Source organism: Metarhizium brunneum, chromosome 6 (assembly GCF_013426205.1).
Source record: "Metarhizium brunneum chromosome 6, complete sequence".
Lineage (NCBI taxonomy): Eukaryota > Fungi > Ascomycota > Sordariomycetes > Hypocreales > Clavicipitaceae > Metarhizium > Metarhizium brunneum.
Window position 1 is genome coordinate 2,546,741 of NC_089427.1, and position 13,277 is coordinate 2,560,017.

The following is a 13,277-nucleotide window of genomic DNA, read 5'->3' on the forward strand; positions in this document are numbered from 1 at the left end:
CGCTCGTGTACACTCGGTTCCTGTGGCACAATAAGAGCGACCAGCAGAAGAGGCGTCAACTCGGTTCTTGCTGGCGCCCACTGATTCTTTTAATACCCCGGCGAAGGCAATTCCCTGAGCTAGAACGTGGACGGTAATTTAAAGTATCTTCCGTGCGGGCTCCTCTCTCGCTTTTTACTTTCTTTCCATCCCCTCTGCTCGTCTTTTGTATTCTTATTCGACCGTGCCGTTTTTGCCACTTCCTTTGTTTTACTTTCTCTCCCTCTTTGACCGCCTCTTTCCCCGACCTCCGGATTCGGTCCTGCTCGTCCAATTTTCCTCGATCTTTTTTTTAATTCGACAGGGAAAGACCTCTACCCGCTTCTGACCCTGGGACACGGAGTCGGAAGGAAGGAAAGCAAGCCAGCAAGGGGAAACGCACGGCCAGCGAAATTGGGTGAGGCCCAATCAGCGCCATTTTCAAATTTTATCCTTTCAATTTTTTGACCGACATTCGAGTCTTATTAATATTGAAGCTTAAAGTACGCACCCCTGATCACCGTCAGGCTCTGACAATACTTGGCGTTTGGCGAGACTTGGGGCCAAAAGAAGAAACGCAGGCAGGCATACTTTGTCTCCCACCGGCTGCACGCCTTGAGCTGCACCTGCATATCCCGGCAATCTCACTGCACGTTGCTGGAGACGAATCTCACCGATAAACTCAACGGAACTACAGAGGACTCGGTGTCAATCGCAATTGATCCCAGTATCACAAGCTCAACTAGGCTATTACTGGACTCTTGCTAGACAGCACTGTTCATCTCGTCAGATATTGTTCATTCACCTTTCGCATACCAGTCTCCGACCGATCGTCCCCTCGCCCCACTTTATTCTCTGGATGCCCGCCGAGCTCACCCACAGACATTAACATCCACTCGCAGGACCATCGCTCTCGCAACGACTGGCCAAGTCGTGAAGTTCACCATATATTAATTGGAAGCCGATGTTGGCACCAATTTGGCTGTGCTTCCTCAACACACCAGTTCCCTTCGCCATTGAACTGCAGACTCCGTTCCCCTGGCCGCAGATAGCCAGCCAGCGCATCAGTGACCACTGGTCTCCTGACCGGGGACGTTGTCCATACACCCCCACTGCTCCGTACTCGATTCGCCCTCGACATTTTACGCTTACTGGGTACAAGGCTTAGGTCTCGTCCCCTTCGCCGTGCCCTGTCAGGCCTCGACGCCTTCCGCGCTTTGCCGGCCCCTTCTCCACTCCATTGTTCCCCTGGTACGCCTTGCGTGGAGAGCTGGGTGGTCGCCACGGAGCCGCGGTACGGAGTACTTGTGCCTGTGGTTCCTTGCTTGCTGGAGCAGTCTCACAGGCTCTCTAGGGCTAGCCGGAGTCGCCTATTTCTCCTGAGGCGTCACCTAACATGACCTCCGACAGACCGGGTAGTGGTGTCATAGCCCACTCTGTCCATGTGCCCGGCTCTGGTATCGACGACGAGGAAATTGCCGTGGCCTTGCAAAGCCAGAAACTCGAAAATCAGCCACGCGACCGCGTCAAGGAGCAAGACGAGAATGAGGTCTTCCAGGTCTTGAGCTTTGCTGATGTCCCTGCCAACATCTCCGACCTCCCAGCACCACGTGGTCCGTTCCCTGCATCTACCATCGGTACTACTACCACTATTGGTGCCACCAGCGAAGACGAACCGAGCACCATCCCCATTCCCTTAGAGACGCCCGCCTTGAGCCGTAGCACCACAAATAACACGATTCGCAGCACCAGCAGTGGAAGCTTCACCAGCAGTACAACCAACAACCCTAACAACCCCAACTCCGCGCACGCATGCGCACCCGGTCCGGCCCAGCCTCACCATCACCCCCCGACTTCTGCTATCCGCAAAACTTCTCCAGGTCTTGCTGCGAGACTAAAGGCCCTTGGGTTTGGGACCTTGAAACAGACGCCATCGGTCCCCACACCACATCACGACCACATAGGTCGTCTCGACGAACAACAACTCCGCCAACTGGACGAAAATCACCAAGCCAACTCTATCAGCTCGATTATTGCTAGGCGCGGTCGGCCTTGGAAAGGCGCAGGCGCCTCCACGTCGGCCCTGCTCAATTCGACGACTGAGCCCATCGTTACCGCCGAATCGCCTCAATTGCCCGAGATCAAAACGCCAGAACCTCTGGCCATGGATACACAGAAGTACCGCCTGCCGGACCACACCAATGGCAATGGCACCAAGGTAACCCTTGATACACGACGCGAACATATCGAGCGTACTACTCTCCCCTCATCTCCTCCCGAAGCTCTGCCTCCCCCTCCGCCACCGAAAGATACGCCACCGCCTGTCACGCCTCCCGCCATCGCGTCTTCGAACGAATATGTTGCTGGGCTAGATTCATATTTCACGCCAGGTCATAACCGACCCGTCTCTATATATACATTATCTCGTGCTTCCTTCGCGAACCAACTGGCTCAGTTGACGTCACTTCAACTGCCGGACGCCGAAACCTTGTCCAGCAAAGTTTCATCTATCCGAACAGCTCACGTAGCCACCAAGGCCCTCATCAATGCCTCCGAGCAAATACGAAGTTGGATCTCCAAAGCACAGGAAGTCATTGGTGGTCTTGATAGCGAGGACGACGTTGAATGGGCTGCTGCTGGAGGCCGGGAGGGTCTTGAAGAAGTTGAGAACGCCATCACCCGTTTTGAAGATTTAATCAATGCCTATATTGGTGCCATTGAGGAGTTGCAAAAACGAAATGATATTTCTCATGTTCCTTCAGAAGACCTAAACAAGGCAGTTGCACAAATGGAATTAATTGTTGATGAGTGGGCTCACATCCGTGCCACCCTGCAAAGTGTCCGGGTCCAAGTTGAGATTGCAATGGAGTGGGAAGAGCTGTGGAATAATGTCTTGGGAGATATTCAGGGAGAGATGGACGAACTGAGCAGACTGGTTTTTGAAATGGAGGAACGCCGCCACAAGAGTGTCGTTGCTGCTGCTGGCGGCGATACTGTCGATATTGGCGATCTCGAGAATATTGTCGAGGACACGCCTCCACCTGTTACTCGGCTGCAAGCCCCTAGCCGCTTCGGTCTGCCCTCGGTGCCCATGAGCCCTGGTTCCCCTGGCACACCCAGTCTTTCTCAGGATGACTCTAGCCTTTTGGCCCTGTTTGCCAGGATGCAGCCTCTGCGAGCATCTCTAGACTTTTTGCCCATGCGGCTATCCGTATTTGAGGCCCGAGCCGAAAAGGCTTTCCCTACAGCATGCGAGGAGCTCGAAATGCGTCGCACTGGCCTGGATGGAAGCTACAAGAAGCTGGAAAAGGATGCAGAGTCGCTGCGAAAGGAGTTGGGCGAGGACCGTTGGGTTATCGTCTTTCGTGGAGCTGGCCGTCAAGCACAGAAGATGCATGAGTCTGTTCAGCGGTCCTTGCTCAAACTTGGTGAAGCTATTGATACCGAAGTACATTTACAAAGCCCGCCCACTATGATGAAGAAAATCGAAAGCTACGAAGCTAAGAAGACGCACTACGGTCCGGCTATCGAACGTGTTCTATCCATCATTGATAAAGGTGTCAAAGACCGTTTGACTGTGAACGGCGAGATCCTCCGTCTTCACGCTGACATGCAGACTCGGTGGGAGTCGCTAAAAGCCCAAATGCAAGAAATGGATGCCATTATTGACGATATTCAAGCAGACAGGAAGAGTCAACAACTGCGAGACTCTGTGTCAAGCATGCTCTCCTACGACAGGTCGACTGTCGGGAGTGGGCGTGACACACCCGGAAGCTCTCCACCATCGTCAGCTATTATGAATTCCCTTGGCTTCGATCCACAAACGCCTCTAACCAGGGGCAAAGGACGTTCCCCAGCCCTCAACAAAATTTCTCAGTCGACTGGCAGAAGGCACTCATCTTTGCCCGCTCCTTCATCCACCCTGAACAGGAAAACAGGCCCCAGGCTATCAACAATTGCTAGCTCCTCTGCTGCTACTCCTGCTACCAACTCAAGAACCCCTGGGCGTCCAGGGGCTACTGCTGGCTACAGGCCGCCTTGGAACGGCTCAACTAATACTTCAGATATTGATACCGGACACCATTTCCAGCCTCTTAGCTTAACTATACCGAGTCCTTACACAAAATCAAGTCCCAGCAACCAGCGATCGGTATCCGCTGCCACACCGTCGTCGGCATCAAGACTCCCAACTCTCAGGGGAGCCTTTTCTAGGTCCGCTTCAGAGTCCCCACAGGTTGACAACACTCCTTCCAGAGGTGGTCATTCTCGACTATCATTCCGTGAGCGACTGACATCACCTGGGCCTTACTCTCAGCAGACTCTGTCCAGGCCGCGATTGACTTCACAAAGCTCCATGTCTACCTTGAATTCGAATCGCCGAATCTCAATGCAGCCCACTGGCTCTGAAAGTGCTGTGGAAGAGAGTCAGCTGTCCCGTCCAGCAAGCTCCCTAGCCTCTAGCCATCGGCGAACAAGTTTCTTGCCACACCTCAGACGAGAAAGTAGCACAGGTCGCAATAGTCCCCAGCTTTTTACTGCCAGTCGCACCTCTACTAAGAAAGGTATTGCTGAGCCCAAAGATTCAAAGCCTCGTTGGCGTCACTAAGAAAAGTGATGGCATTGACATGGAATTGAATACCTTTTATTTCCAAGTTTTGTTTCCGTCGAGGGTTCGTCCGCATATGAGCCAGCAGCATGCCCTGAACATCCGTGGAGTGGTGCACTAGATGATGATACCAAAAGATGAACCAACGAAGCATGGATGGAGAAGATATCTTTGGGAAACTTACGAGCAACCGACACTGCTTTATCACTCTTTTGTTTTTGCTATATATTTGCAACCACACTTGCCCCAACATTTGCAGTCCTATCTCAGCAAGCGTGCCTTGACTTGCAATTGTCTCCATTCACCCATGTAGGCGGTATCATTACTATTAGCCTTGCTTTCCTAGTGTCAACCAGCTCCTTTTGGCTCATGTGAGCACATTTTGTACTTCAACTTGAAACCCGAGTTGCATTGCTACTCACTCTTTTTACTGTATTCTGAGCTAGTTCTGCTACGACTACGAGATCAATGTTGCAAGGAAGGGGACACATGACGGCATGATGCAGTTCGACGGAGTTTGCGTGGTGAATTGTGATGGGACCTCATATACCCAATTCCCATCCCCTCTTTGGTCTACTTGCAAATATTGCTTTCTATATGAACCGTTGTTTCCTCTAGGGGAACGATGCTGGATAATAAAATACGTAATTTCAACTTGTTGGTTTCCTCTGGTATATTGTGCTAGTTTTCCCACTGAACGAGCTTTTGGTACGGAGGATATCAGAGCCATAACCAATTAATGTCATGTATGATGTGCGCAAGAGTCCCTCCTGGAAGATTATTTCATTTGATTATTTCCACATAGGTTCGGCCGAAAAAGGCCGCCTATGGCCCAAAGAAAAATGATGATTCCACAATAAGTGAGCAGAAGCTGATAATAATTCCGCCCTATATATTCTATGCTCTCATGACGGCATGCATCTCATATATTTTATCGTCAATTCTTATCCCCCCAGAGTAAACAAGAAGGTCACTCTAAACGGGCATCAAGCCAATCCCCCCACCACTCTTCTTGACGAGTTTCCCGTCTCGTTTCCCGGTACTGGTTCCCGCGGTTGACCGTGCAGTTGAAGAGCCACTCGCCTTTCGACCTCCGAAACTATTACCTTTACGCTTGGGGACACCGCCACCCGAGGCTTTTCGGGGCCCCTTCTTGCCGGCAAAGTACTTCTTCCCCCCGCCGCTCCCTCGTGAATAGGACGACTTGGGCTTTGGCTGGCTCTGTCGTTGGCTGCTCAGGTCTTGGAGTTTGCTGTGGAAGGCTTCCACTTCTGGTCGTGACTTGGGCTGGAAGTAGTGCGAGTCGACGTCTTCTTCTGCTTGGTCGGGCTCAAGATCTGAGCTTACCAAGTCCACCACTTGTTGGTCGTCATCGTTGGGAGTTTCGGCATCCATGATTTCTCGATACATGTTGTGATGTCGTTTCAATATGGGAAGTAGCTTTCGACCGTGTTCCTGAACCTTGTCCACGTCGATGCCGGGGATGCGACTCATTCTGTCGAGAGATATTGTCCAGTGTATGGCCATTTCTTGAAGGTCTCGCTCTGTGAAGAGGGGGCGTCTGAGCTCCTTCTTGTTGCGGATGTGTTCTTCCACCTTTCGGGCTTCCGTCACAAACGTGCCGACCAGATCTTGATGGATCTCGGGCAGGTCTTCCACGCGCTTGTTAGAAGTGATGGGTGGCCCTGAGGGCACAGCTTTCTTCTTTCCTGCAGGTTTGGCAGGTGCCTTGGCTAGACGATGCTTGGGAAGAGGCTCAAAAGCTTCTTCTTCTTCATCGTCATCTTCTCGCATGTCGTTATCCGAGACGACAAATCCGTCGTTAGCATAGCCGTTTGAAGTAGTTGGAAAATTTTCTTCATCGTCACTCCCCTCAACCTTTCTCCTCCTCTTTCGTCTCTCCACTGGGGAAGAGACATATGTCGACTGCATGGCTTGAATGTCTTGTTCCTTTCCCTTTTTCTTAGTCGTCCTTTTAGCCGAGGACTTGGTCCTGGAACGATTCCCGTCGTCTACTTGGATCGTGAGCATCAGCTTACGCTGGCCAGTAAGGAACAGGTGGGCAGTAGATCCAACTTCAAGATATTGAATAGCTACACCATAGTTTCCAACCACGTTATTTTCATGAAACGCCTTTTCAGCCGATAGTCGATCAATGACCCGAACAACTTCGTGCTTCTTCAAGCCTTTGGCTATACCATATTGTCCGTCAGAAACCAACTCCTCGTGGGCAGGGGACTTCTTGCCAAGCAGGATGTCTGCGCATTGACTAGCTGTAAGACGCCGCTGAGTATGGACGACCTGAATCGCAGCAATGGCATATTCTGAGAAGTCTTGTTGTTCAAAGACCAGCCCGGCCCGGCAGTTGTCGCAGGATTTTTGGCATTGGCTCGGCACAAAGTCTTCTCCAAAATAGCGAAGCACTTCAGTACGTCGACAATCGGACTTGTTGTCACAGAAGGCCGTGACCCGGTTGAGCATAACCATCTGGCGTTCCTTCTGTGCATTATTACCATCTCCGTCTGCAATCATCTTTTTCAGGACTCTTATATCCGCTTTTCCATAAAACAGAATGCAGTCGGAGGGCTTGCCATCTCTGCCAGCGCGACCGGTCTCTTGGTAGTACCCCTCTAGACTCTTGGGCAAGCCGTGATGCATGACGAATCTGACATCAGGCTTGTCTATACCCATACCAAAAGCGATTGTGGCAACAACGACTTTGATATCGCCTTTTTGCCATGATCTTTGAACATCGACCTTGGCTTGAGGGTCGATAGCCGCATGATAGTGGCGGGCTGCAATACCATAACCAGCAAGCGTTTGTGCAACTTCCTCAGCTTGCTTTCTTGAAAGTGTATACACAATACCGGTGGTGTTGTGATACTTGGCATTTATCAGCGAGGCAATGCTCTCGGTAGCATTCGCATGGGACTTCTTGGTCCGCACTTCATAGTACAGATTTGGGCGGTTGAAGCTTTGCGAGAACACTTGGCAATTAGCCATGTTCAAGTTGTGCTTGATATCAACGATGACATTTTGGGTGGCAGTGGCGGTCAGGGCCATGAAAGGAACTCGGGGAAACCTCATGCGGACCTGACCAATAGTTTTGTAGTCAGGCCTGAAGTCATGGCCCCATTGGCTGACGCAGTGAGCTTCATCAATTACCAGTCGTGCAAATTTGCCTCTTTGATACAGCGTTTGCATCGCATTGTTAAAGGCAGCGTTCATGCTCACCATCTCCGGCGTAACATAAAGTAGCTCGATAAAGTGCTCTGGGCTCGGTTCGTCAAAAGTACTCATTATTTGTCTTTTGTACTCTGCTGAGCATCCTCCATTGAAGGCTACCGCCTGGATACCGAGACCCTTCATGTGGTCGACTTGGTCTTGCATTAGACTCAGCAATGGGGAGACAACAATAGTTACACCCCGTGTCTTTCCAGTTCTAACAATTGCCGGCAGCTGGTAGCACAGGGATTTACCACCCCCTGTAGGCATCAAAACAAAGGCATCTTTACCTCCCAAAGTGGCGTTGATTGCCTCCAGCTGGTTCTGCCGAAATCCTTTCATTCTGAACCGGTCCTTTAGCATTTTCTGGACCTCTGGTGACCACGGATGCTTCATCAATTCTGGTGGTATTCTGAGCTCTGGTAACACAGGCGCAGATGGCCGCTTTGCCGGTCCTTTGGATTTAGGAGGAGGCATTACGTTTCCAGATGTTTCTGAGAAGACACGACGAGAACTTGAGCCGTCATCTCCCAGCGATTGACGTGTCTCATAGTCCTCTGCAAAAGCCAGTATATCATCATCGTCACTGAAGTCGCTGAAATTGTCTTGTGTCCGGCCCGAAGCGAAGTTGTGCGGTACCTGAGAGGGCGTGCCTCTGCTTCGTGCCGTATGGACCGGTCGCAAGTCAGCTTCATCAAACTCTGAGAACATGTCGTCTTCCATGTCCTCGGTAGCAGTCGGTGCAATGCGCACACGTCGAGTCCTGGTATCCACTGTTGAGGGTAATGTCTCTCTGGGGAACAGCTCCCCTGCGGCACCCTCACCATCCTTTGATACTAAAGCTTTATTGGAATTGCCCGGTACTGACTGTGTTGCCGTTCGACGTGAGCGTGGCGTGGGGATGTCTGGCAGTTGAGTCTGATGGACAATTTGCGTAAGCGTAGTAGCATGTGCAGAAGAATCCCGCGGACCATGAGACACATCGACCATCCCCATGTTCAACGGTTGTGTGCCAAATACTACTGTATTCCCCCGTTTTGGTGACAAAGAAGGCGGCGGTGCCAGCATGGGTAAGTTGGATTCATCAAATCCAGCTTGAATGACGAGTTTGGCAAGCCCTTCTTCTTGTTCTTGAACCACGTCCGTAAGTGCGTCAAGTCGAGTCTCGTCGTCGTCGGTATCATTGCCTTCAGCATACGACCGCGCCACCAGTTGTGCCAGAGCTTCTCTTTTCTCGCATATTTCTCGATATGGCTGCATTGAATTACCCAATTCCTCAGCAGCTTTTTGTTGCCTCAAAAGCCGTTCTTTTTCAGCCTTAACCTGGCTGCGTTTCTCTTTTGGCCATCTCTCGTTGATTGCTTTCACGAACTCACCGCCATTGCGCTGAATGGCTTCTACAATAGCTTCACGTCGTTTAGTCAAAGCTTCCGAATTTGTGGATATATACTCCAACACCTTCGGTGCCTGGTCGAGGGGGATGCTTTTCTCCGGCACCAAATCCAGGACATCAATCCTAGAATTATCTGTACTAAAGCTTGAGGTAATTCCTGTGCAGTCTGCCCTGTTCTGGTCAATGGCTCGAGTAGAAGGCGAGTTCAACAGGCTCCAGGATGCGCTTTCTTGACTCCTCGAAATCACATTTTGTACAAAATTTGTGTCACCGCTCGAGTCTGATTGCTTTGGTTGAGTAATGGCAGATGTGTTGTGCGAGGGAGGTGTGAGGAATTCCTCATCTGAATCCGGAACACAGTCATCCATTTCCATGGCGTCAGTGGATAATCCATACCGCTTCAGCCCGTCCTGGGGTAGAATGCCTTCGTAGGGGTTGACTTTCCTCTTCTTAGTGCTATCTTCTTGCTGCGGAAATGAAGACTTCTTGGTCGGCGACTTTGATAACGATGACTGGTTCCGCCGATCGGCCGCATGCCGAGAGGGTGAGGACAAACTGGCCATGACCTCATTGAGGGTATCGCTCCCGAAGTCTCCTGGCACATCCTTTGGTGTTTCCTTCACGTCCCGTTTACGACGTGATTTTGAAGTGCTAGTCAAGCCAGCGCGGCGTATAGCTGACCGGCTCCCGGGAGTTGAGACAGGTGGCTCGGTGCCAAGGATATCGTACACATCAGGAAAGCTCTCCTTTTCTGCTGTATCAGCTCTGCTTATCCCATTACTCTTCCGTTTCTTACTGCTACGAGGCAGTGGTGACCATAAAGCACTAGTAGTATCCCATATTTGAACGTCGTCACTCTTTTCTGTCGAGGCGGTTACACCGGTGAAATCCTTTGTAAGATCCATGCATTCTAGGTCATCTGCGTCAAAATCGGCGAGGTCTAGACTCGGGTTTGGCGACATGAATTCTCGGGAATTACTCCGTTTTTGAGGCGAATGCTTTCGTGTGCTCTTTGGTGTGTTTGAGACTACCCACGTGTCAGCATGATGCACTTATGGGAGCATATTGGCTTGACTTACCAGCATTGTTTCCAGTAGGCGCCGGTCGAGCTTTTGATCCAGGGTTATCAGTAGCAGATGAAGTTGGAAGGTGCTTCTGTGGTTGGGAAATAAGAGTAGGCCTCTTGGACTTCGTAGTTGAGGCCAATCGAACCATGCTGTCGTCTGACACTGTTACTTGCGGTGTATCCACGAAGTCCTCCCCCCACCCGTTTAAGTTGACAGCATTATCTAACGCGCGGCTTCGCGGGCGGGGATTTGTCTGTGAGCCTATACTTGAAGATGATCGAAGTCGATGCGCTGCGCCAGTTTCAATGGAAGACGGCTGCGAAGTATTGAGGGAAGAGGAGTCGCCAGCACAAGGAAACGTTCGCAGACGTGGTTTCGATAACGCGGCGTTGCTTAGGAGCCAGGAGAGTTGGTCGGCAAGGTTATTTCGAGTCATGAAGACGACGAATTACTGCCCGACTGCTGATAAAGAGCAACAATGGCTTACATTTGAGGACCTAAAAAACAAGTCGTTCTTATCGACCAAAACTGCAGCCTGTTGCAATCACGCTTTAGTCCTTCTCAGATTCTCAGCGCTCCACATACATTATCGACGACCGTGAACCATCGCGTAGCGCGTCGCGTTAGTCAGCAAGAGCGAGATCACGTGGCTTGGCGTTCAACCTCCACCTACGGAGTTATTTCTGCCAGGGAACACACCACTGCCAGCATCCACGCCGAATATATAGACCATTATCCATTGTAGCACAAAATTGGCTCCCTGTTGGCTTGCTGGATTCATTTGTTCTTCGAAGATTCGTTCGTGACGTCTGAATCACTCATATAGTCATGTCAGTATCACACATCCTTCTCCAGATGGAGTACCAGAGGCTACAACACTCGCCAAACGAAGTAATGAAATTAGTCGTATCTCAGTTATACAATTACTTCTCGTCACTTCGTTGCCCAATCTTGAGTGGTAATCTCGATGTATTCTTACCTTCAACTGTCAATTAAATGCAAATGGCCGCGGCTGTCGGCGGCATCGGTGGGCCCGCAGATGCTCGGAGACAAGCCGGCGTTGTATTCCCGAGCCGGGTGGGTCTCGGTCCGGATTCAGCCACGCTGGTATCCGTGATTGGCTCTTGCCCGCCGCTTTGTTACCGGTTTTGCATACGGCAGCTGCCCGACTTGTATGTTGCAATGGAGAAGTAGCGCACATGATGCAGATGCGGAAGCCCTTTCTTACCTGACTCTATATTTTTGGTGAGAATGCCCTGGTCAGGATGCGACCCTGGTGTCAAGTCGACACAGTTGAAGAAGTGATCAATCTCGTGAGACACTCATCTCGCTGCCCAAAACTCCCGTCGGCAACCGGCCCACATCAAGCCGTCGCCACTCAAGAGGAAAAATTGGAGTCACCGGAACCAGCCGTATTCTTGGGATGGAGTGTCGGGCTGTTGGCTGCTGCCCCAGCCATTCGGCGGCGGCGGCGGCTGTCGGCCCCAGACCGCAACTCACGACCGCCTCATCTAGGGGCAAATTTTCTTGCCTCGGAGTCAAATGGTTCATAAAGAGGCAGCTACCACTTTCAACTGGCCCTGTTCCATCATCCAAGTTCTTCACTGTACCACAGCGTTTACATCGTTCTTACGCACCTTCCTACAGTAGTGAGACCAGAATCCCTCGCGCTTTGCTGAGAACAATGACATCAGGCAAGAAAACTACAGGGCCTGTAGAAGGCCTCCCCAGTACGATGACGGGCTATGAGAGTGATAGCACCCAGCTGGAAGCAGAGGACAAATCAATTTGCGGATACCTGCGCCAAGATATTCGAGGTTCCATGTTCACAGAACTTCAACTCGTTATTCTGACATTCTGCACCGGAATGCAAGGTGAGATCCCGCGATATTGGCCCGAAATCACGGAAGAGGAGAGTCATTAATACAATTTTCATCCTTGTAGATGCTACGACGTTCCCTGACTATCACTGCTTTGCGTCCAACCAAACCGGCAATACGGTCTTCTTGTGCTTGGCACTCATCCTCCCGCAGTTGAACGGCGAAATGTTCTTTACACCCAACATTGGCATGGCACTTGGTCTCTTCCTTGGAGCCGGTTGGCTCACCGGCCAGCTCAGTCACATTATCGGACCCCGAAAACGATGGTGGTTAATACTCTGTAACCTGGTCCAATCGAGCTTCGTCCTTGGAGCAGCAGCGATCCAATACCAATATGGAATCAAGTCACAAGGACCCCAGGCATTGGCTGTCATTGGATTGCTAGCCTTTGCCGCCGGAAGCCAAGTTGTCCAATCCAGAAGTCTGTCGATGACGGAAATCAGCACTGCCATGGCGACTGCAGCGTGGGTTGACCTCATGATTGACCAGAAGCTTTTCGTGTTGAAGAACCGGCCTCGTACTCGGCGCATAGCATTTCTCTTGGCTCTCGTCGTGGGTACGCTTGTCGGAGCTGCGATTTACAGAGAGGTAGGCTCAGCTACCGCCATTGTTGTTTCGGGAGCTGGCAAGCTACTTGTGACGATGCTGTACTTTTTCTCTCCCGCTGAAAAGGCCAAGAAGGAAAAGTCCCCTGCATAACTGACGACGAAGTAATGTATTTGGCGTACAGGTGGGGTTTAGCAACTTCATAATGATGGTTGTTTCTAGAGCTAGGAGTTTCGTTTCAATAGCATAGCGGCGGGATATCCTTTATTAGCACAAAAGCATATTAGAACACTGAATGAGGCTGAGATGCCACATTATAGAATACAGAGTATTTATGCCGGTACCGTCTCATGAGCCAAGGAAAGCTGTACCACGGAAAACACCGGCACGATAGCTGGCAACATTGTAATCAGATTCTGGTGTTGCAATAGAGAGAAGCGCTAACGAAACACTATGTTAAATCGTATTCTGGAGACTGACAGCCAAACATCGTATACCAATGTGGTTGTCCAGCGCATTTGTCTCATAGCAGACTTCCAGAC

At 50.9% G+C, this 13,277-nt stretch overlaps 3 protein-coding genes across 3 annotated transcripts; 2 read left to right on the plus strand and 1 right to left on the minus strand.

Annotated features, from left to right (window-relative positions):
• Nucleotides 1-1,414: 1,414 nt before the first annotated feature.
• On the plus strand, nucleotides 1,415-4,624 carry G6M90_00g101160 (uncharacterized protein; the record flags this gene model as incomplete). Its single annotated transcript, XM_014690743.1, has 1 exon — nucleotides 1,415-4,624. One exon carries the CDS (start codon nucleotides 1,415-1,417, stop codon nucleotides 4,622-4,624), a length of 3,210 nt encoding a protein of 1,069 aa, XP_014546229.1.
• A 975-nt stretch (nucleotides 4,625-5,599) lies between these two features.
• Nucleotides 5,600-10,745, minus strand: rqh1 (ATP-dependent DNA helicase hus2/rqh1; the record flags this gene model as incomplete). Its single annotated transcript, XM_014690742.1, has 2 exons — nucleotides 5,600-10,269; nucleotides 10,322-10,745. The coding sequence occupies 2 exons, from the start codon at nucleotides 10,743-10,745 to the stop codon at nucleotides 5,600-5,602; spliced, it is 5,094 nt and encodes a 1,697-aa protein (XP_014546228.1).
• A 1,248-nt stretch (nucleotides 10,746-11,993) lies between these two features.
• G6M90_00g101180 (uncharacterized protein) lies at nucleotides 11,994-12,888 on the plus strand (the record flags this gene model as incomplete). Its single annotated transcript, XM_014690741.1, has 2 exons — nucleotides 11,994-12,183; nucleotides 12,254-12,888. The coding sequence occupies 2 exons, from the start codon at nucleotides 11,994-11,996 to the stop codon at nucleotides 12,886-12,888; spliced, it is 825 nt and encodes a 274-aa protein (XP_014546227.1).
• Between the last annotated feature and the right edge of the window lie 389 nt (nucleotides 12,889-13,277).